The sequence below is a fragment of the Podarcis bocagei genome, assembly GCF_964188305.1.
Source record: "Podarcis bocagei genome assembly, chromosome: 18".
NCBI lineage: Eukaryota > Metazoa > Chordata > Lepidosauria > Squamata > Lacertidae > Podarcis > Podarcis bocagei.
Window position 1 is genome coordinate 5300045 of NC_138144.1, and position 27990 is coordinate 5328034.

At 49.8% G+C, this 27990-nt stretch overlaps 1 protein-coding gene across 1 annotated transcript; it reads right to left on the reverse strand.

The window, feature by feature from the left end:
- Positions 1-326: 326 nt before the first annotated feature.
- Positions 327-26031, reverse strand: DUS3L (dihydrouridine synthase 3 like). Its single transcript, XM_081177751.1, has 13 exons — positions 25874-26031; positions 22234-22552; positions 20542-21147; positions 18270-18311; positions 14448-14600; positions 12604-12720; positions 11532-11597; positions 10134-10244; positions 8865-8961; positions 6506-6581; positions 4273-4461; positions 2308-2436; positions 327-490 (listed from the first exon to the last, which is right to left on the reverse strand). Exons 1-13 carry the CDS (start codon positions 25906-25908, stop codon positions 418-420), a joined length of 2013 nt encoding a protein of 670 aa, XP_081033877.1. The 5' UTR covers positions 25909-26031; the 3' UTR covers positions 327-417.
- Positions 26032-27990: the final 1959 nt, after the last annotated feature.

Sequence of the window (27990 nt, forward strand, 5' to 3'; positions counted from 1 at the left end):
AGGAGTGGGGGGTTTTGAGAGTGGCATGATGCTCCTCTAATTGGCTGTGCGATTCTGCGGGAGTTTTCCTCCTGTATGTTTCGCTGAACGTCTTCCTGCAATGCATAAGGCAGGGCAAAACCTCTTTGTCCCTTTCCCCAGTTGAAACCATTGTTAAGACTTTTCCCTCTGGACTCCATATGTGCTAATTAACAGCTAACAGCTGCCCTTCTCTCTGGATCAGACAATGAAATGCATGTATACTGGATCGGTGCCGTCTTGAAATGTCCAGGAGAGGTTGTCAGGGGAAATCATCCTTGAGGCAGACTACACACAGCAGCCAAATCAAAAATAGAACTTTTTTTATTATTATTCAAAACCAAGAGATATGCAAGATGTGCATTGGAGACAGCGCTTCCCCCAACGACGACGGTCCTCCTACTTGTAAGAATTTGCCTTGTGTTTTGGAAGGAAAGTGAAGCTGGCAGGAACCGGACCCAGAAGCATCTCACTGCAAGGAGGAAAAAATGGGAAAACTGCAGACACGTCTCTAGATTCTTCCAACAGCACACACACCTGCGATGATACTTTGTGCATGACAGGCTAAAAAGGTAAAGGTAAAGGGACCCCTGACCATTAGGTCCATTTGTGGCCGACTGGGGTTGCGATGCTCATCTCGCTTTATTGGCCGAGGGAGCCGGCGTACAGCTTCCGGGTCATGTGGCCAGCAGGACTAAGCCGCTTCTGGCGAACCAGAGCAGCGCACGGAAACGCCGTTTACCTTCCCGCCAGAGCAGTACCTATTTATCTACTTTGATGTGCTTTCGAACTGCGAGGTTGGTAGGAGCAGGGACCGAGCAACGGGAGCTCAACCCGTCGCGGGGATTCGATCCGCCGACCTTCTGATCGGCAAGTCCTAGGCTCTGTGGTTTAACCCACTGTAGCGACAGGCTGCTGAACTCTTATTATGAGATGAAAACCCCATAGGGCGCAAAAATGCCGTGACAGAAATCTCAGAGGTGCACTTTTTAGACCGCTGCACGCCATTCCCCCAATTTCTATAAGGAACTATGAAAAGAATGACAGAGAGGAAGGCAATTCAGCTGGGATGTTGGGAGAGAATTTGCATTGCCCTTTTCGTACTTCTCCTTGTTCCTCGGAAGAGCTGAGAATGAGATTTGCGCCTCACAACAAGCTCGTGAGGCAAGTTAGGCTGGGAGATCAGGACTAGCCCAAGGTCATTGGAGTGAGATTCACAGCCGAGTGATCTGAGCTTTCTCTTCCCACACAGCTGGGCTAGAAGAGTTTTGTCCTGGTTTGGGACACAAAAGTTGTTCCCTTCCCACTGGCCGTCTTATGGATTTGGGAGATAGGAAGTCCCATGGCCTGTGTTGCATCAGATGCAATAGGGTCCACTTCTAGCTTTAACTAGTCACTCCCTTCAAGGGCCAAAACCCACATTTCTGGCCTGGTTCTACATCAGCCTTCGGAGCAGCTGAAATACCGTATTTTTCGTCCTATAAGGGGCACCGGCCCATAGGACGCACCTCATTTTTTTGGGGGGGAAATGAATTTTAAAAAATTATTCCCCCCCCAGCCCTGGCTGCCGCCCCAAGCCTTGCGCTCACCTGCCCGAAGCAGGGGAAGCCCTCAGGAGGGATCCCCGTGCTTCGGGGCGACAGGCTGCCGCCCCAAGCCTCGCGCACCCGGTGGGACCTCCTGCCGGGCGCGCGAGGCTTGCAGACACTCGCCCGAAGCAGGGGGAGCCCTCTGGAGGGCTCCCCGTGCTTCGGGCGACAGGCTGCCGCCCCAAGCCTCGCGCACCCGGTGGGATCTCCTGCCGGGCGCGCAAGGCTTGCAGACACTCGCCCGAAGCAGGGGGAGCCCTCCGGAGGGCTCCCCGTGCTTCGGGCGACAGGCTGCCGCCCCAAGCCTCGCGCACCCGGTGGGACCTCCTGCCGGGCGCGCAAGGCTTGCGGACACTCGCGGGGGCTGCAGGCTGCTGCCCGCAAGCCTTGTGAGCCCGCGGGTACTCCCACCGGGCTTGCAAGGCTTGCGGATAGCTTCCTGAAGCCTGGAGAGCGAGAGGGGTCGGTGCGCACCGATGCCTCTCGCTCTCCAGGCTTCAGCGAAAGCCTGCATTCGCCCCATAGGACGCACCCAGATTTCCCCTTCATTTTTGGAGGGGAAAAAGTGCGTCCTATGGGGCGAAAAATACGGTAATCTTCTTTCCCCCTCTCTTCCTCCTCACTTCTACATAATGCAGTTGTGTGCTTAACATGCACAGAAAACTGTCAACTGTTTGGCAAACGTTCAAACCCTTTTTACCTGATCTTAATCCAGTCACCCACGTTCTGGCTTGCCATTAAGGTCTCCAAATAGTCCCGGCCCATGTAGTAAGGGGGTCTTTCGTTAATCCTCTGAGGCAGGCGTTCCAGTAAGCCGGCTGGAATGTACCTGCCAAAGTAAAAAAGTAAAGGTAAAGGACCCCTGGACGGTTAAGTCCAGAGAAAGGCGACTATGGGGTTGTGGTGCTCATCTTGCTTTCAGGCCGAGGGAGCTGGCGTTTGTCCGCAGACAGCTTTCCGGGTCATGTGGCCAGCAGGACTAAACTTTCTGCACTCAATCGGAAGCCGTGTCGGACGTTTGGCTTCCGAAAAACATTCACAAACTGGAACACTTCTGGGTTTTCGGTATCTGGTGGCTGAAACATATGGTAACGGTGGCATTCGGGAGCCGAGGTTTGACTTTAAAAGCGATAATTAAACATTTAAAAACTTTCCTACCCAGGGCTGCCTTCAGGTATCTTCCAAAGGTTTTATAGCAAGCATGTCCAGAGTTTGTTTTGGGGGCATAATCCAGTTTTATTCAGCCCCTGTGGCAGTTTATTTCTTGGGGTCAAATCCTATAAAAAGCTCAACAACTTCAATCCTAAAAATCCTAACATATGGCTTCTGGAGCAACGGGACACCGTGATGGAAGCCAGAACGCGCAGAAACGCCATTTACCTTCCCGCCGCAGCGGTACCTATTTATCTACTTGCACTGGCGTGCTTTCGAACTGCTAGGTTGGCAGGAGCTGGGACAGAGCAACAGGAGCTCGCCCCGTTGTGCGGATTCGAACTGCCGGCCTTCTAATCGGCAAGCCCAAGAGATTCAGTGGTTTAGACCACAGCGCCACCCGCATTCCAGGCTGCCAAAGTGCCAAAGAAGAAAGAAAGGAAGACTCATTTTCCATGATAGTAGGAGAACAGCCTCATCTTGGTTGCTCTTCCCACTCACCCCAGAAGTTAGGCTTATTCAAACCCAGCTGCTGCTATATGCATGGGAGATACAGGGCAGAATCAAAACAAGGCTGCTGCGAAGCCCTGCCTTTTTGAGTAAGTGGGAGGAGAAAACACCACTGAGGAATAAAGAAAGAAGAAGCGGCAGCTATCTCTCTTGATGCGGCCCCAATTTTAATTGCAGTGATATTATGAACTCACACTTAGCAGGCATATATACAGTGCTTTAAAAAACATCCACCGTATCTGGTCGTCGTTAGCAGCGAGCTAGCTTTCCCCGGTGTCAAGCTAGGCTTTTAAAGTACATGGACTTGTTTCTCAAAATCTCCAAAGCCTAAGAAGCAGCTGATGGGTAGTGTCAGGAAACTGACATCAGAGTAAAAGGAGAAGGAGAGGCTCTCCGACTCTGCAGGGGAAGGTACTACTAGCACCAGGGGGAGGCGCAGCTTGGTGGAGGGGGAAGGAAATCAGAGTAACACCAAGGATCCAGGAGGGCAAATGGGAGAAGAGGGGGAAGAGCTCCGGGATTCTTCCCTGGACATCAGTGAGGAGAGCACTGGTCCTCCACTACCCACGCCCTCCCTGCGCAGAAGGCTTCCGCACAATGAGAGGCGGAGAAGACTGGGTGTCAAACAGCTTTTAAGCTGGAAAAGGTTTAAGAAATGCCCACAGACAGATTCTGCTAGCGAATGAGGCAGCCACGCTGAGATGGGCTGTGCAGTCAGGACGGTTTAACCCAGGCAGTTAAGCTCCCAAACGGGGACAGTTTACGCACGAGTAACTCCAACCCACTACAGGTAGGATGTCCCTGCAGCGTGTCACACACAGCAAAAACTTAGTGGTGTGTTAAGATGTTTGCTGCAGGATCCAGTCTTGCCTACCTTACAAAAAAAAGTTTCGCACCTGAACTGCCATAAGTTCCTTCCAAGAACCCAAGGCCAGCTGTTATTAATACCTGGATGGAAAGGCGAAATGCAATGACTTAGTAAGGGCTGAGGAGGAGCTTCTACCTGCAGAGAAAGGAGAGCCACTCCAGCAGAAACTTCCTGGTCTTCTCCACTCCCTGCGTGTCTGATCCCCAATGCTCCAAGCCGTAGTTGGTGAAGTCCTTGAGGATGTCGAGCCTCTCTCCCGACGAGATGTCCCAGTGCCGCTGCTCTTTGATTTCAGTGAAGATCCAGGGCTTGATCAGCGCCCCCCTGTGACCCGGAAGAACGGCCGCCGTGAGAAAACCATGAACAGAATCTACACGTACACATGCACAGAAATGCTCAGGTTCTAGAGCCAAGTCCCCGAGCGGTATGCCTGCCGCCCTGGCAGAACGTAAGTGCGTGAGGAGAAACACAAGCACGTCACCAAATATTTTTGCCATCTAGATTGCACAGCGAGAACCCACTAGGGCAACTACAGTGGTGCCCCGCAAGACGAATGCCTCGCAAGACGGAAAACTCGCTAGACGAAAGAGTTTTCCGTTTTGGAGGTGCTTTGCAAAACGAATCTCCTATGGGCTTGCTTTGCAAGACAAAAATGTCTTGCGAGTTCTTGCGGGGGTTTTTTCCTCCCCCCCCCCTTTTCTAAGCCACTAAGCCGCTTCTCAGCTGATCCGATAAGCCGCTAAAAGCCACTAATAGCGCTAATCCGCTAATCCGTCAATGGGCTTGCTTCGCAAGACGAAAAAACCGCTAGACGAAGAGAATCACAGAACGGATTCTTTTCGTCTTGCAAGGCACCACTGTATTGGGATTCAAAAGTATCCCATCATTATGATTCAATACCCCCAGGCGATTCCATGGTCAAACAGCCCCACCAGCAGCAAAATCTAAGGGAACGGGAGAGGGCAATTTGCCAGTCGGTGATCCCCTCGGAGCCTTTTCCCATATGCCGGGGACCGAACTGGAGCCTTCTCCTTGCAAACAGATGCATGACCAATGAACAATAGCAAAAGACGGAATTGTGTGCAGGGGTAGTAACAGCGGCAGTGGCAGATACCTGACCCATGTCCTTTAGGAAGACGTGGTTATAATGTGGTCTTAGGCTACCGTATGATCGGCCACGTGGATCTTAAGCAAGTCTCTCCTCCTCCTCACCCCCCCCCGACCATTACTGTATAGTGTTATGTTCAGCAGGGCCCAGAATTATTCTCTTTTCTTTCTGTTTAGCTCCATGTATTATTTCAAATTGAGGATCCACGCCTCCTCTGTCTTCTGTGACAGCCACGCCTGCTTCTGCTATTACAGCTGGAAATGATTTTCTAATGGCAATCTTAACCTTAGTCCTTTGGGGCTGGGAAATGAAGTTGTGAACCTGCCTTCATACACTGGTACGTTTCTAGCCTTGGAACTGAGTGATGCGAACCCCCCAGTGAACTCTGTGCCAGACCATCTAAGTTACTACAGTCGTACCTTGGAAGTCGACCGGAATCTGTTCTGGAAGTCCGTTCCAAAATGGTCGCAAACCCAAGCGTGGCTTCTGATTGGCTGCAGGAACCTCTGTCGGACATTTGACTTCCAAAAATAGTTTGCAAACCGAACCATCAATTCCAGGTTTGCAGTATTCAGGAGCCAAAACATTTGGGAGCTAAGCTGTTTGAAAACCAAGGTATGACTGTACTGTCTTCAATGGCTGAGCTTTAACACAACCCCTAAGCCAGTGTGGTGTAGTGGTTAAGAGCGATAGACTCGTAATCTGGGGAACCGGGTTCGCTTCCCAGCTCCTCCACCTGCAGCTGCTGGGTGACCTTGGGCCAGTCACGCTTCTCTGAAGTCTCTCAGCCCCACTCACCTCACAGAGTGTTTGCTGTGGGGGAGGAAGGGAAAGGAGAATATTAGCCACTTTGAGACTCCTTCGGGTAGTGATAAAACGGGATATCAAATCCAAACTCTTCTAAGCCACAAAGCACCTTACGTCTGTGCATGAGCTGCATGCTAACGTGTGCTGCAGTTTGGAGTAAAGCAAGCTACACAACTGTAAGCCAACTGCTCTGCCGCTTGTTTCCCTGCAAAGCAGGAGAACTTGAGCTGCATGCACTAGCATAGAGATCACACACAGACTAAAGGCTGATCCAAGAGTTGTGTCTGAACCCGGCCATTGACTGGCTTTCCAGGGTTTTAGGCGCGAGTTTTTGCCAGCCATAGCTGGAGAAGCCAGAGACTGAACCGGAACCTTCTGCTTGGAAAAAACCCATGAGGGTAACGAAAGGTGCTTTCTCCTCCAGACCACCCAAAGCGAAGGGAAGACACTTGCCGAGCAATCATAATTCCTGAAACTCCACTCTGCATGGCTCGATTTGCATCTTCGAAAGACAAGATATCTCCGTTCCCTGCGCCAAAAGGAAAAAAAACAATAATTTAGGGGTCACCCAAGCAATCCCCAATGCTTCAGATGCTGTTTTGCCAGGCAGAGGGCCTTCTCGGTGGTGGCGCCCTCTCTGTGGAACGCCCTCCCATCTGATGTCAAGGAAATAAACAACTATCTGTCTTTTAGAAGACATCTGAAGGCAGCCCTGTTTAGGGAAGTTTTTAATGTTTGACGTTTTAACGGATTTTTAATATTCTGTTGGGAGCCACTCAGAACAGCTGAGGAAACCCAGCCAGATGGGGGGTATATTATTATTATTATTATTATTATTATTATTATTATTATTATTATTATTATTATTATTATTATTATTATTATCTGTTTCTCTTAATAATTCCAAGCACTTATTTATGGCTCTTTCAACTGCCCCTGGCCACAGCGATGCCTTTTGCAAGTACAGTGTTACCTTGGAAGTCAAACTGAATCCGTTCCGGAAGTCCGTTCAACTTCCAAAACATTCGGGAACCAAGGCGCGGCTTCTAGTTGGGTGCAGGAAGCTCCTGCAGCCAACTGGAAGCCGTGGAAGTCATGTTGGACGTTTGAGTCCCAAAGAACTTTTCAAAACCGGAACAATCATTTGTGCTTTGCGATCACTGGGAGCGAAAACATTTGACTCCCAAGGCGTTTGAAAACCAAGGTACGACTGTACATGGATTTGAAACAGCCCTGTTTGTAAATGAGGTTGAGGTTACACAAAAAATCGCTAACATCCAAGACACCTCCTTCCTGCTTATTTTGCAGTGGCAGCATGCAGAGCGCTGCCCAGGAAGTTTACTATCTAAGAAACAGGACCGGTGAAGGGAGAACCAGCAGGCCTGCTGCTACTTGATGGCACTAAAAGGTAAAGGGACCCCTGACCATTAGGTCCATCGTAACCGACTCTGGGGTTGTGGCGCTCATCTCACTTTACTGGCCGAGGGAGCCAGCGTACAGATTCCGGGTCATGTGGCCAGCAGGACTAAGCCGCTTCTGGCGAACCAGAGCAGCACACAGAAACGCTGTTTACCTTCCTGCCAGGGCAGTACCTATTTATCTACTTGCACTTGGCGTGCTTTCGAACTGCTAGGTTGGCAGGAGCAGGGACCGAGCAACGGGAGCTCACCCCGTCACGGGGATTCAAACCTTCTGATCGGCAAGTCCTAGGCTCTGTGGTTTAACCCACAGCGCCACCCGCGTCCCTGATGGCACTAAAAAGAGCTTCTCAAATCCAAAGCATTTATTGATGTCTTCAAGAAAAGAGGGAAGCTGTTCAGAATGACCGGGCAACAATGAGCCACACGTCTCCTGTAGTCTTCACTCACCTCCAAGAGTCCCAATCTAGAGATTTCAGAGAGAAGGAGAGATATGAATTGCTCCCTGACCCCCATGACGTTCTTTGTGCCAGCCCACAGGCCAGCTCGGCTGCTGACCACTGATCTACAAAGAAGAGTCCTGATGGGCCGGACTAAGGAAGGTCTATATTGACCAGCATCTTGTTTCTGACCAGTAGCCAGCCAGATGCTTCCAGGAAGCGACTGAAGACAGCAATCCTTCTCTGCTGTTGCCTCTCCCCCTCCACCAATCATCTGGAACTGGGGTAGAGTGCATCTGAATACAGAGGTTCTGTTTTAGTGGTCATAGCTGGCAGACCTCTCTTCCTCCTCCATAGATATTTCTGATCATCTTAATTCATCCCACAAGCTAGGGGTCTTTTGCCTGTCCTAAACTTACTTCATTGAGCTCTTGCGCTGTGGGAAGGTGGGGCAGGGCGGTAGCGCAAATGTGGGAAGGTTAACTGTATGGAAAGAGAAAAGGTGGGTTTTCCAAAGATCGCAGAAGCAGAATTCTGTGCGACTGCCATAAAACTCAGGGAACAAGCTGTACTACCAAAATGACTGAGGTTTTAAATGGCAATTTTAGGTTATATTTTAATGATCAAGATTTAATATATATTTTTAACTGCCGCTATATCTGAATTGTCTCTGTTATACCCAATTGCAATTCAATGTATTCCTGCTGTGTTTTATGATTTTCCTGATATTGTAAGTAATATTGTAACTGGTCTGTGACCGTAATAATAAAATTCATTCATTCAGAAGCAGGAGGAGGAAAAGGCGGCTTGGTGGAGAGGGAGGCAAACCCAGCCAAAGCAATCCGAGCCCAAAAACTGCAGCAAAGCATTACCTCCAAGCCCCAAATATGTTGCAGTGCCAGATTCAACGCAAAGGAAGCAAAACCAGCACGCAGAAAGAACAGAACTACCTACCGAAAAGAGGCATCGGACTGGCAATTTTTGCGCACTCTGCTATGTACTCCCAGTTAGCCGCCTTTGTGTACCGCTGCTCCCTCGACCGGCCATGAAGCTAACAGGGTCAGAAAAGGGACAGTTGACTCCTCCATCACAGATTCAAATGACAATACACACCGCTTTTTGAAATGCTTAGGAACCTCCACATGCAGAGACAGCCTACTTTAGGATATTGGTTGCCAAAGGGCAAGAGCAGGGGAAGACTGACGCCTTTGTGTCTCGTGTAGGGGCTTCTCAAAGGCAGCATTTTAAGGCGTGTGTGAGATCTCTCCACGCCAGTCTCCCCAGGCTTGCGGATATTTGCCCCAGGCTTCAGGATGCAGGCAGCTCTCCGCAAGCTGTGGGAGAGCTGCGCGACTTCGCACCGGGCTCCCACGGCTTGCGGATAGCTTCCTGAAGCGAAAGCCTGCATTCGCCCCATAGGACGCACACACATTTCCCCTTCATTTTTGGAGGGGGAAAAGTGCATCCTATAGGGCAAAAAATATGGTAATCAATAATACAATAATATGATGATAAATAAAATAAAATAAAATTAAAATCTGTTGCTGGAGACAACAGAATATTGGCATAGATCAGGGGTAAAGTAAAGGTAAAGGGACCCCTGACCATTAGGTCCAGTCGTGACAGACTCTGGGGTTGCGGCGCTCATCTCGCTTTATTGGCCGAGGGAGCCAGCGTACAGCTTCTGGGTCACATGGACAGCATGACTAAGCCGCTTCTGGCGAAACCAGAGCAGCGCACGGAAATGCCGCTTACCTTCCCGACGGAGTGGTACCTATTTATCTACTTGCACTTTGACGTGCTTTCGAACTGCTAGGTTGGCGGGAGCAGGGACCGAGCAACGGGAGCTCACCCCGTCGCGGGGATTCGAACCGCCGACCTTCTGATCAGCAAGCCCTAGGCTTTGTGGTTTAGACCACAGCGCCACCCGTGTCCCGTAGATCAGGGGTAGTCAACCTTTTTATACCTACCACCCACTAATGCATCTTTCTCGATAAAATTTCCCTACCAGGGCTCAATGGAAGGAGGATTCGGTTTGTGACGTAGAACTCCCTACCACCCACCTAGAATCCTGAAATGCCCACAAATGGGCGGTAGGGAACAGGTTGACAACCCCTGGGCTAGATGGTGTAACTTTAGCCTGATCTAGTAGGGTGTGTGCATTTATTTTTTTTAAATGAAGTTACTGCTCATCTGAATGTGGCTTAAGGAAGGCTACTGTACCGTGACCATAGAGGCACCCCACTCCCGGATGCTGGGAATTAGCTTGTGAGCCAGGTTGGTTTTCTCCTGCACCCCGGTCCGGATCTTCACTGTCAAGGGAACATCTAGCACCTGCCGACGAAAAGAGGAACGATGAGCCAAGCGAAGTGTGCCTCGGAAGCCGAACCTGAGAGCGACGAAGCTGGACTCTGGAGATTCCTTTGCCGAAAGCTTTCACCATCAGCTGCTCTGAGAATGCACAGAGGGGGCCACAGAGTAGAGCAATCCCTTTTTGAGACCAGCGACTTCTGTACCAGGTGGGAAACTCAAAAGCCAGCCCCCCACGACTGAGAGTGGTTTGGGAGCTGCACGGTCAGGGAAAACACAAAGCAGTCCAGGGTTGTAAAGACTGCGGAGAGAATAATTGGGTGCACTCTTCCCACCTTGGATCAAATCTACGCTTCCAGGTGCCATAAGAAAGCTGCAGAGATAGCGCAGGATAGTGCGCACCCCAGAAATTATCTCTTTCAGCTTCTGGAAGTAGGTACAGGGTTATAAAGACTAGGACTAGCCGCCTGAGAAACACTTTCTGTTTAAATGCGATTTTGGTTTTAAACGCAGTGCAAGGTAGTCTCTATGGGATTACAGTGGTGCCCCGCAAGACGAATGCCTCGCAAGATGGAAAACTCACTAGACGAAAGAGTTTTCCGTTTTGGAGGTGCTTCGCAAAACGAATTTCCTATGGGCTTGCTTCGCACAACGACAATGTCTTGCGAGTTCCTGCTGGTTTTTTCCCCTTTCCCCCCCTTTTTCTAAGCCGCTAAGCCACTTATCAGCTGATCCGATCAGCAGATAAGCCGCTAAAAGCCGCTAATAGCGCTAATCCGTCAATGGGCTTGCTTCGCAAGACGAAAAAACCGCTAGACGAAGAGAATCACAGAACGGATTCTTTTCGTCTTGCGAGGCACCACTGTATATTGTATTATGGGGTATCAGAGTTTTTAGGGGGCTAACCAGGCTGGGATAGCAGGCTTGTTGGCTTCTGAATGTCTTATGTAGATTCCCCCCCCCCCAATTTTGTTGTTCTGTATGGGACAATGACAATAAAGATTATCGTATCGTATCGATTATCGTATCGAAGAACCCCATGCCCCACCACAAGGGCCTTGTAATCATAATCTTGTGATGATTATGATACCCCACCCATCTTGCTGGTCTGCCCTGGGCCCTGGACACATTCGCCCCAAAGCAGGGGCCAATAAACGGGTCAAAGCTTGCAGATTATGTGACGCTGTGCAAAGCGGATACGAAGAGGATGACTGTGGTTGCAAGAAGGAGCAACGCGGGGGAACAGAAGCACGAATGAAATCCAGGACTGCTAGGAGCCAGCCAAGGAAAAGAACACACACACCAACTTACGTAGTTCATGCCTCGGACAATCTGCTCAAACTTGTTGGGGCGGCTCATTAAGCCACATCCTCCCCCCTGGGAAGAGAAAGGAGAGGAGAGTGAAGCACGTTCTGAAAGATCACTGGGGGACGGGAGAGTGAAGGTCATAATCTCAGAACGTATTTTGGTCCTTGATGGTCTGGGCTTCCCAGAGGTTTTGCCACAGGTCCATCAGCTTGAAGGAGGGAGAGGTGTCAACTTGGCAGAACTTTCACTTAAAAAAGAAAAAAAAGGTGGGCTGCAATTTTGTAAGACTTGGAGAAGTTCCTTTGAGGCTCCCCATCGCTTCCAAGCTAAGTAACGGGCTGAGTTGAATTGTGAAGGGAAACTTAAAGGTAAAGGTAAAGGACCCCTGACAGTTAAGTCCCGTCGCAAACGACTCTGGGGTTGCGGTGCTCATCTCGCTTTACACGCTGAGCGAGCCGGCGTTTGTCCGCAGACAGTTTTTCCAGGTCACGTGGCCAGCATGACCTGGAAGCTTAAGCACGTCAAGGAGAAGAAAACTAGAAACATTTAGGTTGATTCCCAAACACGTGACTCCAAGCCTTTCCCTTCTGATTTGTTTCTGAGGGTGCCACACTTGAAATGAATTCCCCTGAGTCCCCTCGGATTAGTCCCTCCCCCTAATTTTCCCTTAGGGACACGGGTGGTGCTGTGGTCTAAACCACAGAGCCTAGGACTTGCTGATCAGAAGGCTGGCGGTTCGAATCCCCGCAACGATGGGGTGAGCTCCCGTTGCTCGGTCCCTGCTCCTGCCAACCTAGCAGTTTGAAAGCACGTGAAAGTGCAAGTAGATAAATAGGTACCGCTCCGGCGGGAAGGTAGACGGCGTTTCTGCGCTGCACTGGTTCGCCAGAAGCGGCTTAGTCATGCTGGCCACAAGACTGTCTGCGGACAAACGCCAGCTCCCTTGGCCAATAAAGCGAGACGAGCGCCGCAACCCCAGAATCGTTCGCTACTGGACTTAACTGTCAGGGGTCCTTTACCTTTACCTTTTTAGTGCTTGAAAGCACTAGCGTGCTTGAAGGGCTTAATGGGCTACCTTGTTATAGATGAGGTCGATAGGGCAGCCCACATTGATGTCCACAAAATCCACTTCGATGGTCCGGTTGAGAAGCTCTGCGCACTTGGTCATGGTGTCTGGGAACGCTCCTTCCAGCTGCAGAGGCGTGGGGTGAAAGAGGGTCAAAGGGGTGCCGCAACTCACGAGAGCAGCTTATAGGCATTGCACGTGTGCCAAACTTTCTGCAAGAATTCCCCAACCCGCCTTTTTGAGGTCTGCACCCCACTCAGCATGAATTACATAAATCAAAAGAAAGCGTATCAATAGAATATTGTGAAAAGACAGGCATGGCAGACTTAAGACTACGGTCTAGTGCAAATCGCATGAGCATCATGACTGAGCTCCACCACTCCTCCCTTCAGTGCTGCAAGGAGTTTGGGAGCTCCTCCCTCGGCCCCAGCCTGCTATGTCTAAACGCAACCAACTATGGCCAGTGTCAACCATCGTTTAGGACAGGGGTCTGCAACCTTTAAGACAAAAAGAGCCACTTGGACCCGTTTCCGAAGAAAAAAAAACTGGGAGCCGCAAAACTCGTCATTATAAAAATAACTTTTTTGTCACTTTTTTATTATTATTTCTTTGTTTGACCCCTCCGAATTACTCCTCCTCATAGAAATAAACGTTAAATTCACAAGTTACCTTTTTTTTGTGTGTGTGTGTGTTCTTCACTCCCCTTCAAAACAGTGACCAGCGTACATGCCCCTTTTCAATGCAGTGACCAGTGTACATGCCCCTTACCATGTAGCGGGCGGGTGGGAAGGTGACGTCAGGACGTTACGTGACTAACGCACGCCCCGCCCCCATGCGACGTCACAGCCAGTACAGCGCCCGCCACAGTGGGGAGTGTCGGGGCGCACAATGCGCCTCCTCCCCTCGCTAGTATCTGCCCCCGGAGCCGCGGCAAAGGTGTAAAAGAGCCACGTGCGGCTCCGGAGCCGCGGGTTGCAGACCCCTGGTTTAGGAGAACAAGGCAACTCCAAACGAGGGTTTATAATACCCAGAACAAGGAGACAGTACTAAAAACAAAACAACCCTCAACAAAAGTATATCATCTCCTTCCACCTTTACTTCTGCTACCAAATGGAGTTGGCAATGGCTTTTGGTTAAAGATGGCCTTAAAAGGGAATTCCTGGAGGGGAGGGTTATCGAGATCTATTAGCTTCTCGTGGGGGAGCATCTATCAGCCGGAGGAGGAATAATAATAATAATAATAATAATAATAATAATAATAATAATAATAATAATAATAAATTATTTATACCCCACCCATCTGGCTGGGTTTCCCCAGCCACCCTGGGCAGCTTCCAGCAGAATACTAAAATTCAGTAATTCATCAGATATTAAAAGCTGCCTTCAGATGTCTTCTAAAAGTCTGATAGTTGTTTATTTCTTTGACATCTGATGGGAGGGCGTTCCACAGGGCGGGCGCCACCACTGAGAAGGCCCTCTGCCGGGTTCCCTGCAACTTTGCTTCTTACAGTGAGGGAACCACCAGAACGTCCTCAGTGTCTGGGTAGAACAATGGGGGTGGAGACGCTCCTTCAGGAGTTGCAGAGAGCTTTCTCTCTTCCTCTCCTCCCAACAGGAAGAACTCTCTTCTCCAACCTCCAGCGGCTGTGGGAAGGCAGAGGTGAAAGGGAGAACAGTCCGGCCTCTGCCACCAGCCATGGGGAACTGGGACCACTTTCTGAGCGTCATGGCAGCCAGGCAGAAGACGGCAGCCAGGAGAAGACCAGCAAGGCCATCTTCATTAGCCTCAGAAGCGGCTTACTCCTGTTCTCTCCCCCCCGCCCCTCAGTATTGCGAGTCTGCCTTCAATCTACCTGAACGCCAAAGAGATCCTCTGTGTTGTGTCTCTTCAGCAATGCCCACTCGGACGACTGCCCCTGGAGCAGGTTCGTGCAAACGGCCATCTCGCCGCAGGTGACGTCCGCCCCAAACCGCTTGCATATTCTTCGGAAAGGAAGGTTGCCGCACTGAAATCCCCGGAAGAAATCAGGAGAATGGAGTGTTACGGTTGCCTCGGGGCAGGTCTCAAGCCGGCACAAGCAAGACACCACGTCTAAACAAAGACACGGCCCGATCTCACCACATGAAGCATGTGAGGGCTGAATGGGAATAGCTGCTGGCGCTGCAGCTAAGTGCCAGGCCTCTTTCCATCCATTTCAACCAATTCACAATTCCAGCTTTTCACCTGTTCCTAACCAGATGTTCCGATACAGCGGTACCTTGGTTCTCGAACTTAATCCGTTCCGGAAGTCTGTTCCAAAACCAAAGCGTTCCAAAACCAAGGCACGCTTTCCCATAGGAAGTAATGCAAAACGGATTAATCCGTTCCTGGCTGTTGAAAAACTACCCCTAAAACACTTCTTCCCACCGCCCCAATCAGCACAGTCTTTCAAGATCTCTCTCTCTCTCTCTCTCTCTCTCTCTCTCACACACACACACACACACACATCAAAGCGGCAGGGCTTAAGAGAGAGCTGCAGGGACGCTTTTCCTCACCGGCCCAATCAGCGCCAATTCTCTAAAAACGTAAGCACAACACTAAAAACGGAAAATCAGGACATGTTCGACTTCAAAAAAACCGGAACACACACTTCCGGGTTTGCGACGTTCAGGTTCTAAGTTGTTTGTGAACTAGGCTGTTCGAGAACCCAAGGTACCACTGTATCTTGTTTTTGTAAGCCTTAAGCAGAACTCTCTCTCCCCCCGCACAACCAGCATGCTTTAATTGTCACAGCAGCCAGGGGGCATTCAGGTTTCGCTGTAAGAATTTGCAAAGGTGACAAAAATTCAGCTACGTATGAATAACGGGGGCAGCTATTCTCGGGTAAGGAAAGGGGAGTTGGAAAGCCAGTTGGGAGTACGTGATCCCTCAGTGGTCCCTCAGGTTAAGAATTCATTCTGGAGGTCTGTTCTTAACCTGAAACTGTTCTTAACCTGAAGCACCACTTTAACTGATGGGGCCTCCTGCTGCCGCCGCGCCGCCGGAGCCCGATTTCTGTTCTCATCCTGAAGCAAAGTTCTTAACCTGAGGTACTATTTCTGGGTTAGCGGAGTCTGTAACCTGAAGCGCCTGTAACCCGAGGTACCACTGTATGCTGATGACACACAAACTGAAGCACAGGACACAGCCCGAGGCACTGTTAGCGGGCAGTTCCCTAGGCCAGATGGATGGGAGGTTACCTGCACTTCATGGGGTTACACTTCCTCTGAAGGAGCAGGTTCATAGCTTGGGGGAACTCCTGGATCCCTTGCTGTCACTCAAGGCGCAGGTGGCCTCAGTGCCTTCCATCAGCTTCAGCTATGCCCCTTTCTGGACAGGGATGGCCTAACTACTGTCGTCTATGCTCTGGTAGCCTCCAGGTTAGATTAATGCAACACGTTGTACATAGGGCTGCCTCCGAAGAAAACTTCAGCCGGTGCAGAATTTGGCAGCCAAGTTGCTCACTGGGACAAGGTGGTTTACCGTATTTTGCGCCCCATAGGACGCTCCGGCCCATAGGACGCACCTAGGTTTTTTTTGGGGGGGGGGATAAAGAAAAAAAAGTTTTATTTCCCCCCCAGGTGCGGGGCTGGAAGAACCAGGTCGGGGAACAGTGGGAAGGCACGCTCTGCCTCCCCGCTGTCCCCGAGCTTGTGGGGCTGGCGATGGGGAGAAGTGCTCCCGGTGGCCGCGCAGAGCTGCGCTGATCCCGGGACGGCAGGCAGCTCTGCGCCGCCATCCGGAGCGGGGCGGGACTTAGCGCCCCGCTCCCGATGGCCGCGCAGAGCTGTGCTGAGCCGGGGACTGCAGGAAGCTCTGCGCAACCCTCGGAGCCGGTCTCCCGAGGGTTGCGCAGAGCTTCCTGAAGCCTGGAAAGCAAGAGGGGTCGGTGCGCACTGACCCCTCTCGCTCTCCAGGCTTCAGCGAAAGCCTGCATTCGCCCCATAGGACGCACCCAGATTTCCCCTTCATTTTTGGAGGGGGAAAAGTGCGTCCTATAGGGCGAAAAATACAGTAAGTCTATTGCAGAGATCCTGGCCTGACTGCATTGGCTGCCAGTCAGTTTCTGGGCCTAATTCAAAGCGCTGGTTTTGACCTGTAAAGCCTTGAATGGCTCAGGACTGTAATACTTCAAGCACCACCCCTGCCCACAGGAACTGACCGGGACCCTGCAATCACCACCAGAGGCCTTTCTTCATGTGTGTCCTCCACATGAAGTCCAGAGTGGGGCAACACGAGAACGGGGACTTTTCTGCAGTGGCTCCCTGCTAGTGGAATGCTTTCCCCGGAAAGGCTCACCTGGTGCCTTTGTTACACATCTTTAGGCACCAGGTGAAATAATAATAAAATAATAATAATAATAATAATAATAATAATAATAATAATAATAATAAATAATTTTATTTATATCCCGCCCTCCCCAGCCAAAGCCGGGCTCAGGGCGGCTAACAACAATCAAATAATCAAACAGTCAAATAATCACACAATCTAAAAATATTTCATTATAAAAATTAATTAAAATCAAATTGATGGCAACCAATTAAGCAAAATTCTGTGCAGGTTGCCAGAGGAGGGAGTCAGGCTGCGCCCTGACCAAAGGCCTGGCGGAACAACTCTGTCTTGCAGGCCCTGCGGAAAGATGTCAGGTCCCACAGGGCCCTAGTCTCTTGTGACAGAGCATTCCACCAGATTGGAGCCGCAGCCGAGAAGGCCCTGGCTCTAGTTGAGGCCAGCCTAACCTCTCTGAGGCCTGGGACCTTGAGGATGTTATTTGCAGACCGTAGGTTCCTCTGTGGGGCATACCAGGAGAGGCGGTCCCGTAGGTACGAGGGTCCTAGGCCGTATAGGGCTTTAAAGGTTAAAACCAGCACCTTAAACCTGATCCTGTACTCCACCGGGAGCCAGTGCAGCTGGTATAGTACCGGATGAATGTGATCTCGCAGCGAAGCCCCCATAAGGAAGCGGTTGAAGTTCCTCTTCAACCAGGCCTTTGGCTGATTAACATTCTACAGCCTTTTAAATGTTTTTGTGGGAGCGGGGGCTATTAGTTTGTTTCAACTATTTATGCGTGCTTTTACCTTGTATTTTTTAGGTTGTAAACCACCCCGAGATCTTGTGATGAAGTGAAGTGAAGGCACAAGACTGGGGGTGATCATCCGTGAGCTGCGCACAGGTGAGCTGCATGCAAGCTGCCCGCCAGCCCTGTGGCGCCTCCTTTTATTGAGACAAATATGCAAACCAGGCAGATACATTTTGGGCTGTGACCTTTACACATCTTCGGTCCCGAGATCGTGGGGTGGTACAAAGTTATTTTGGCACCTGTTTCCACCGCGTCATTTCCCCCTTGCACAGTGTATGACAAAGGAGACAAAAGGTCTCAGGGACAAAGGTTACAGACAGGACACCGCAGACTGCTGAGACCGCAAAAGGTCAGACAGAGGGAACGATGTTCAGACAGCTGTGGCTTGTCTGGGGGGGGGGGATGTGCCCTGCACCCCAGGGTCACGCGTGCAGGCAGACTGTGGCAGCCTGCTGGTGGGGAGTGAGCTCCCTCCGGACCCCACTGCCCACTCCGCAATTATCCCTACAATGAAGGAAGATCTATAAAACAAACAAACAAACAAACAAACAAACAAACAAACAAACATCTACCTACCGTTGTTAAAGGAGCTAAATAAAGCTTCTCGCGGAGATCTAGCTGTAAGACAAAATCATGAAAATGCAAGTCATGTGTCAGGAACCGTAAGGTGTAGACTAATCATTTATGCACTGCTACGAATGTTACTTTGGCCACCTCATGAGAAGAGAAGGCTCCCTGGAAAAGACCCTGATGTTGGGAAAGATGGAGGGCACAAGGAGAAGGGGACGACAGAGGATGAGATGGTGGGACATTGTTCTCGAAGCTACCAGCATGAGTTTGACCAAACTGAGGGAGGCAGTGGAAGACAGGAGGGCCTGGCGTGCTCTGGTCCAGGGGATCACGAAGAGTCGGACACGACTAAACAACAACATGAATGAGCAAAAGGAGTAAACCGTCTCTTGGGCGCAAGGGCGAGAAATGCATTGCACTGGACTTAATATAGATGAATAATGCAAACTGCTCAATTGTTGCCATCCTGACAAGTACAGTGGTACCTCGGGTTAAGTACCGTACTTTTTGCACCATAACACTCTGTTTTTCCCCCCTAAAAGGTAAAGGGAAATGTGTCTGCGCGTTATGGAGCGAATGCAGGCAGGAGGAGCCACTCTTGGTGGCTGTTCGGCAGCCTCTCTTCCTCCGCTTGGCTTGCTGAGAAGCCGGCAACAGCTGAGTGTCGGGAGACAGCCTCTCTTCCTCCTGTCTGCCTGTTCTATGGCTTTTTGGCGAGGTGGGAGAAGGGAGGCAGCTCGGAAGCCGGCAAGAGCTGCGCGCAGCGTGTAAAAGCCAAGGTGGGGAAAGGGAGACAGCCTCTCTTTCTCAGTGTCTGCCTGCTCTATGGCTCTCCCTTACACAAATGTAAGCGGCTCTTACTCTGCTTTCTTTACAATGAGCTGGAAGGAGGGACAAAGAGGGCATCCCCTTCCGTCCCTCCCCCAGCACCTCACCGGTAAATTCAAACAAAGCGGCTTACAAGGCTCGTGTCCCTGAGTCTCCTCCTCCTCTTGTTGCTCCGGCTGGAGGCAAGGCAGCTGCACAAATGTGAGTTCCCCCTCTCTCTTCCTTCCCTCCCTCCCTCCCTCTTCCAACTTCAAAAAATGTTGGGGGGACAGCCAGGTAAGCCCCACTCACATACCACAATGGGGGGTGGGGGATGACTCCCTCAAATATTTAATGGGGGGTGAAGGCACCTAGGCCTATAGGAGTTGGCTGCTTTGCCTAGGACAAGTGTGAGCTCCCCCCCCCCCTCTTCCTTCATCACTGTATTGGAGATACCATACATTACTGACAGTTCCTTCATTCACGTGGTTACAAAGCACGGATCCACATGGATCCTCAGGATTTTTGCACTGGGTCACCCCAAATTCACCATCAGATCACATAGCATGTCCATGGCTACAGCTTGCACCAAAAAAATCACGCACCCACTGCAGCCTGGGGCCGCAGTGGTGCAAAAACGTGGTTACAAAGCACGGATCCACATAGATCCTCAGGATTTTTGCATTGGGCTACCCCAAACTCACCGTCAGATCACATGTCTGTGGCCACAGCATGAACCACAAAAAGCATACATCCACTGTTCCGTTTAGAATTTTTTTTCTTGTTTTCCTCCTCTAAAAACTATGTGTGTGTTATGGTTGGGAGCGTGTTATAGAGCGAAAAATACGGTACTTAATTCGTTCCGGAGGTCTGTTCTTAACCTGAAACTATTCTTAACCTGAAGCACCACTTTAGCTAATGGGGCCTCCCACTGCTGCCACGCCGCCGGAGCACGATTTCCGTTCTTATCCTGAAGCAAAGTTCTTAACCTGACGCACTATTTCTGGGTTAGTGGAGTCTGTAACCTGAAGCTTATGTAACCTGAAGAGTATGTAACCCGAGGTACCACTGTAATGCAAACTGCTCAATTGTTGCCATCCTGACAAGTAAAGATTCATCTTCAAGTCCTGTGTGTGGAGTCTAATTCATCCCTGAGGTTTGAGGGCGAAACCCCTGCATCGCTCTGAATAACTAAAAATATATATACAGTGGACGCTCAGGTTGCGAACGTGTTCCATGCGGGAAGCACGTTCGCAACCCACAGCATCGCATCTGCGTACGCGTGGGTTGCCATTCGGCACTTCTGCGCAAAGCACGATTTAGCGCTTCTGCGCATGCGCGACAGCCGAAACCCGGAGGTAACCCGTTCCGGTACTTCTGGGTTTCGGCGTGTCCGTAACCCACAAAAACGCAACCTGAAGCGTCTGTAACCTGAGGTATGACTGCGTATGGTAACACAAACAGCCCTTACCTTTCTCTTCTCACACGGTCGAAGTTTCACAAGATCTTCATCTGTCACAACCCCAGACGTTTTGAGTGCGGATTCCACCGCGGCCAGCGGCTGACTTGGACTCTCCGGTTCCTCCACCGTGGGACCTTCTTTTGGCGAAGAAGGAGCAACCTTTGCCGCCTCTTCTCCTGGAGCTCTGAGATCCACGCTTCCTCGGGAGGCGGAAGAGTCCGCGGCCTCTCTCCCCACGGCGGGGTGTGGGACCGCCGCTTGGCTCCCAGCCCCCTTCGCGTGGTTGGGCTTAGCTAAGCGGCAGAGGTACTGGTTGGACTTGTCGAAAGGAAACTTCTTTTTGCGCAGCTGCTGCTGGAGGTCTTTGCCCAGACTGTTCTTCACGGCTGGCGGCTTCCCCTCCCGCTGCTTCAAGAGGCCTTCATCGATGACGTTCTCGTAGTCCTCGCCCAGGTGGGCTGCAGCAAACCGGCAGGTGACCCCATACATGCACCTGCCGAACATCTTGAAGAGTATGCAGCTGTCCCCCAGGTCCGGCGGCTTGGTGGCCATATATTCTTTGACGCTGTGTAGGAAACGGCAGCGTGAGCCAAAGAAGCACTTATCGGCCCGTTCCTTCAACAAGAGAAAGAGGCTGCTTTAAAGGAGGGTAGCATAGGTTTTTAAATATATATACAGTATGAAGTTGCAGGTCACGCCCTGGTCATCTTATACCCTACAATTCTGCAACCTCCTCTTTAAAAGGTAAAGGGACCCCTGACCACTAGGTCCAGTCGTGGCCGACTCTGGGGTTGCGGCGCTCATCTCGCTTTACTGGCCGAGGGAGCCGGCGTACAGCTTCTGGGTCATGTGGCCAGCAGGACTAAGCCGCTTCTGGAGCAGCACACGGAAACACCGTTTACCTTCCCGCCAGAACGGTACCTATTTATCTACTTGTACTTTTTGGGGTACTTTCGAACTGCTAGGTTGGCAGGAGCAGGGACCAAGCAACGGGAGCTCACCCCGTCGTGGGGATTCAAACCGCCAACCTTCTGATCGGCAAGTCCTAGGCTCTGTGGTTTAAAACACAGCGCCACCCACGTCCCTTAATCCCATCACGTCCAACAAGTGACCTGTGGCAAAAACCTTAAAGAAATATATCTTTATTTACACATTTAAAATTACACATAATGAAAATACAATGTTCTGTTATAATGAAAAGATCTACACCAAAGAAATAGAAAAGAAAAGGAAAAAGATAAAGAAGAAAAGAAAGAATAGTTAAAACAAAAATCTTATCAAGAACATTCGATTTTTAAGAAATACAAACCACCATCGATGTTGTCATATACATATATTCCCAGTAAGAATTTTATTTTCACCTTTTCAATTTTTCTTCATCACTCTTAGTTTCTTATCTATGCCTGATCTCTGGCTTTCCGTGACGAAAACCAGAGCGCACGGAAACGCAGTTTACCTTCCCTCCGGAGTGGTACCTATTTATCTACTTGCGCTGGCGAGCTTTCAAACTGCTAGGTTGGCAGGAGCTGGGACCGAGCAACGGGAGCTCACCCCATAGCGGGGATTCAAACCACCAACCTTCCGATCTGCAAGGTTTAGACCACAGCGCCACCCGCATCCCCATGCCATTAACAGGGCTAGGATCTCTCAAATTTTGTCAATCTGTTCATCAAGTCCTAATCATCCTCACACATAGTTTACCTGGACGACTGAAGGGCAGAGGCGGTTCTTCTCGTAGTGAGTCGGCTTCATGCAAGGACGGCCCTTATTCTGTCCCCGGGCCCTCTTTTGGCCCTGAGGATCCTTCGCACTTCTGTTTTCCTCTTCCGGCAGGCTCTTTTCTTCTGCATTGCTTCCATCTTTTCCAAGCTTCTGCAGTTTGGCAGGAGGCTCATTCAGGTCTCCACCGGTATTACTCTCTACACTGTCCTCTGCAGCTAGCACATCACCATCTTTCTCATTCGTCACCTCCCCTTCCCGATCAAGGTACGTGTGGAACTTTTCTTTTGTAGAGAGGTACCTATAGGGGAGAAGAGTTGTGAAGCTCCGTGTCCACACCACATCACCTACAAGTGACGCTTCATAGAGTCACGAGAGGGCTACATTTTTGTGATTTACCGGTTTTTAACTCAGAACTTAAATACAGTGGTACCTTGGTTCCCAAACAGCTTAGTTGTTGAACAAATTGGCTCCTGAACACTGCAAACTTGGAACTAAGTTTTCCTGTTTGTGAACGTTTTTCGGAAGCCAAACGTCTGACGCGGCCTCCGATTGAGTGCAGGAAGCTCCTGCAGCCAATCGGAAGCCATGCCTTGGTTTTCGAATGGTTTCGGGAGTCAAACGGACTCCCGGAACGGATTAAGTCCAAGAACCAAGGTACCACCGTATAAGGGTTCTATTTTACCACACGGTGACAAAAATACTTCCCATCAGAAGAATCTGCACCCCAACCCCCAAGAACTTTTTTTTATAGTTTATTCATTATTGCATTTATTTTCCATCTTTTCTCCAGTGGTCTCAGGATTGCATACATGTTCGTCTGCCTCCTCCCCATTTTATCCTTCCCACAATCCTGTGAAGGCTGAGAGACTGTGACTGACTCCAAGGTCACCCACTGAGTTTCATGGCTGAGAGGGGATTTGAACCCAGGTCTCCCAGGTCCTAGGGACGCGGGTGGTGCTGTGGGTTAAACCACAGAGCCTAGGACGTGCCGATCAGAAGGTCGGCGGTTCGAATCCCCATGACAGGGTGAGCTCCCATTGCTCGGTCCCTGCTCCTGCCAACCTAGCAGTTTGGAAGCACGTCAAAGTGCAAGTAGATAAATAGGTACCACTCCAGCAGGAAGGTAAACGGCGTTTCCGTGTGCTGCTCTGGTTCGACAGAAGCGGCTTAGTCCTGCTGGCCCCATGACCCGGAAGTTGTACGCCGGCTCCCTCGGCCAATAAAGCGAGATGAGCGCCACAACCCCAGAGTCGGCCACAACTGGACCTAATGGTCGGGGGCCCCTTTACCTTTATCTCTCAGGTCCTAGTTTAATACTCTAGTCACTACACCACGCTGTGGGCTCTCAAATAAAAATGAAACTCCCCACATGCTCCAAGAAGCTCCGTGCACACATGTTTGGGAAGCTTTGTCTTTTTAAGAGAGAAAATGACCCATCAGAGATTTTGTGTCATGAACGAAGGTTATGGGCTTAGGAAACATTCAAACAGAGGCATTCATAGGAGTTGGGATCCTCCTGCAATGAAAGCCCTGCTGCACATCTTGCAAAGCTACCGAGATACCATTTGCTTTGCAGCCATTGATCACAATCTTAAATCTCTCAGATGTCAAGGAAATAAACAACTATCTGACTTTTAGATGACATCTGAAGGCAGCCCTGTTTAGGGAAGTTTTTAATGTTTGATGTATTTACCGTGTGTATAATATTCTGCTGGGAGGCACCAAGCGTGGCTGGGGAAACCAGCCAGATGGGTGGGGTATAAATAATAAATTATTATTATTATGGCATCAGCCTACAACTGGGTGGGCCCAAGGTAATACTCTAATGGGAGCTGACCAGAGTGGCTGGGGAAACCCAGCCAGATGGGCAGGGTATAAATAATCTATTATTATTATTATTTGGGCATCAGCCAAGGACTGGGCAGGCCCAAGGTAATATTCTAATGGGAGCTGCCCAGAGTGGCATGCAGAGGCCTTGGGTTCAAACCCCCCAATTGGTGCTGACCTTGAAAGCCCTAAGTGGCCTTGGCGCAGTATCCCTGAAGGAGCGTCTGCACCCCCATCGTCCAGCCCAGACACTTACGTCCAGCTCCGAGGACCTTCTCGGTAGTGGCACCTGCCCTGTGGAACGCCCTCCTATGTCAAGGAGATACACAACTATCTGACTTTTAGAAGACATCTGAAGGCAGCCCTGCTTAGGGAAGTTTTTAAGTGTTTGATGTATTTACCGTGTGTATAATATTCTGCTGGGAGACACCAAGACTGGCTGGGGAAACCCAGCCAGATGGACAGGGTATCAATAATAAATTATTATTATTATTATTTGGGCATCAGCCTAGGACTGGGCAGGTCCGTGGCAATATTCTAATGGGAGCTGCCCAGAGTGGCTGGGGAAACCCAGCCAGATGGGCAGAGTATAAATAAATTATTATTATTATTATTTGGGCATCAGCCAAGGACTGGACAGGCCCAAGGTAATATTCTAATGGGAGCTGACCAGAATGGCTGGGGAAACCCAGCCAGATGGGCGGGGTATAAAATAATAATAATAATAATAATAATAATTTGGGCATCAGCCTAGGACTGGGCAGGCCCATGGTAATATTCTAATGGGAGCTGCGCAGAGTGGCTGGGGAAACCCAGCCAGATGGGCGTGGTATAAAATAATAATAATAATAATAATAATAATAATAATAATAATAATAATAATAATAATTTGGGCATCAGCCTAGGACTGGGCAGGCCCATGGTAATATTCTAATGGGAGCTGCGCGGAGTGGCTGGGCAAACCCAGCCAGATGGATGTGGTATAAAATAATAATAATAATTTGGGCATCAGCCTAGGACTGGGCAGGCCCATGGTAATATTCTAATGGGAGCTGCGCAGAGTAGCTGGGGAAACCCAGCCAGATGGGTGTGGTATAAAATAATAATAATAATAATAATAATAATAATAATAATAATAATTTGGGCATCAGCCTAGGACTGGGCAGGCCCATGGTAATATTCTAATGGGAGCTGCGCAGAGTGGCTGGGCAAACCCAGCCAGATGGGTGTGGTATAAAATAATAATAATAATAATAATTATTATTATTATTATTATTATTATTTGGGCATCAGCCTAAGGACTGGGCAGGCCCATGGTAATATTCTGCTGGGAGCTGCCCAGAATGGCTAGGGAAACCCAGCCAGATGGGTGTGGTATAAAATAATAATAATAATAATAATAATAATAATAATCTGTGTATCTGAAGAAGTGTGCATGCACACGAAAGCTTATACCAGGAACTAACTTAGTTGGTCTTTAAGGTGCTACTGGAAGGAATTTTATTATGTTAATAATAATAATAATAATAATAATAATAATAATAATAATAATAATAATTTGGTAATATTCTAATGGGAGCTGGCCAGAGTGGGCAGGGTATAGGAAATAAATTATAATTATAATTAACATTCCAAGGTCACACGCCCCCCCCCCACCCCGAATCCCAGGGGAGACGCTGCCTGTCAGTGCAGGAGATACTATGTCCCTTGGGCTCCAGAACCTGGGCAGGGAAGGAAGGAGGGGGGGTCTAGGGAAGGTTTGGGGTGCGGAGGGGGGCACCCTAATACTCACTGGGCTCTGATAGGGGCCACCCCAGCAGCCTCCATTGGGGCGGGGGCGAGGGCCGCACCCCCCCAGCCCCCCCAGGCCCACACCCTCCGCCTGACGAGCAACTCAGACAAGGAGCGCGACCTCCCTGCAGCCGCACAGCGTGGCTTCCACCGCTTCCGGTCCCAAACCGGAAGCTCCGCGGCCGCTTCCGCTTCCTCTCCCTGCAGCGCGGAGGGCCGAGGTTCCTAGAGCGACGCAGACCCAGGAGGGAGAAGGGCGGAGGATTCTAGCGCCCCCTGCCGGAGGTTTCCGTCTGAGCTCCCGGCCCCTGTTTTTTACCTTGCGAGGGAGAGAAGGTTGGGAAGGAGGGAGAGGCGGGGCTTAGGGGGAAAGGCGGGTTGGGATTGGGGGGGGGGAGCGGGTGGGCGGGGCATCGGAGGGCGGGGCTTAATTGGAATTGGGCGGGGTATAAATAAATTATTATTATTATTATTATTATTATTATTATTATTGACGGGAGAAAGAATAAAAATGGCATTGATTTTGTGTTTGGGACGCAGCAAACCTCGATGTGATTTATGGGAAAAGATAAAAAAAACCAAATTCAATAAAACTTTATTTTAGTTTATTTTATTTTATTTTATTTTATTTTATTTTATTTTATTTATTCACTCACTCACTCACTCACTCACTCATTCATTCATTTAAAAAACCACAATAAGACTACCACTAGCAAAATGTTGCAGCAGCAATTTTAAAAGGTTGTTGTTGTTGAGTCGTTTAGTCATGTCCACCTCTTCGTGACCCCCGGACCAGAGCACGCCAGGCCCTCCTGTCTTCCACTGCCTCCCGCAGTTTGGTCAGACTCATGCTGGTAGCTTCGAGAACACTGTCCCACCATCTCGTCCTCCGTCGCCCCCTTCTCCTTGTGCCCTCCATCTTTCCCAGCATCAGGGTCTTTTCCGGGGAGTCTTCTCTTCTCATGAGGTGGCCAAAGTCTTGGAGCCTCAGCTTCAGGATCTGTCCTTCCAGTTGTTACCGGAAAAATCCGAGGGCTCCCTTGGACAAAACAAAGACACCAACCAGGATAACTTGGAGCAAAACAGCAGCCTGTAGGCTTGGCCTTTATTGAACTGTTGCAACAGGGTATTCCCTTCACTTGCAAGAGAGAGGAAAGACCCAGAACAATGGGCTGCAAGACCTTATAAAAACTTTTGAAATTCCCCTCCTCTAGGTCAAGCCCAACCCCAGAAACATCATGCATACATTACAGAAAGGGTTGACATCATGCATACATTACAGAAAGGAGGGGTTGAGGGAGGAGTTGTGGTGGTAACCTGAGTGTCCAGTCACCTGGCTTTCCCCCTGCCCATGAGTCACTTCCAGGAGACAAAGGAGAGTTTGCAGTTTCCTGCCCCCAGAGGGAAGATCTGATTATTGTCCTTTGTTTCAGTCTGTGGTGAATCCACTGTTCTTTGTGATTTTGATTGTCTTCTGTCTGGGATTATCAGGGTTGACATAGCAACTGGGCAGGGCTCCTGTGGATGTGCTGGGATTATGGCTGACCAGAAACCAAGTCACCCCCCTTTGATAGTTCTTGTCACATGGAGTAAAAAATGGAACAGTGCAAATCCGATGTATGGTTGATTTTCTATGAATTTATAACAGAAATGTGGCGTATGTAGTGTGTGAGTGAGTGTGTGTGTGAAGTTTGTGCAAACAGAATGATTGGGGTGGGGGGGTTCCTGCTACACAGTGAGCACTCAGGGGTGAGTTCCTTCAGAATGGAGAGGTTGGATCTTCTTGCAGTCCATGGGACTCTCAAGAGTCTCCTCCAGCACCATAATTCAAAAGCATCCATTCTTTGGCGATCAGCTTTCTTTATGGTCCAGCTCTCACTTCCATACATCACTACTGGGAAAAACATAGCTTTAGCTATATGGACCTTTGTTGGCAAGGTGATGTCTCTGCTTTTTAAGACGCTGTCTAAGTTTGCCATCGCCTTTCTTCCAAGAAGCAGGCGTCTTTTAATTTTGTGGCTGCTGTCACCATCTGCAGTGATCATGGAGCCCAAGAAAGTAAAATCTCTCACTGCCTCCATTTCTTCCCCTTCTATTTGCCAGGAGGTGATAGGCCCA

Bases quoted from the DNA above. Each gene is read 5' to 3' on its own strand.
- DUS3L (XM_081177751.1), bottom strand. From the start codon at position 25,908: ATGGAGGCTGCTGGGGTGGCCCCTATCAGAGCCCA. The intron at 12,721-14,447 runs GTAGATTGAAGG...ACGCCTCTGCAG, and splicing joins AGGATCTCTTTGGCGTTCAG to CTGGAAGGAGCGTTCCCAGA. The intron at 6,582-8,864 runs GTAGGTAGTTCT...CTTTTGGCGCAG, and splicing joins CAGTCCGATGCCTCTTTTCG to GGAACGGAGATATCTTGTCT.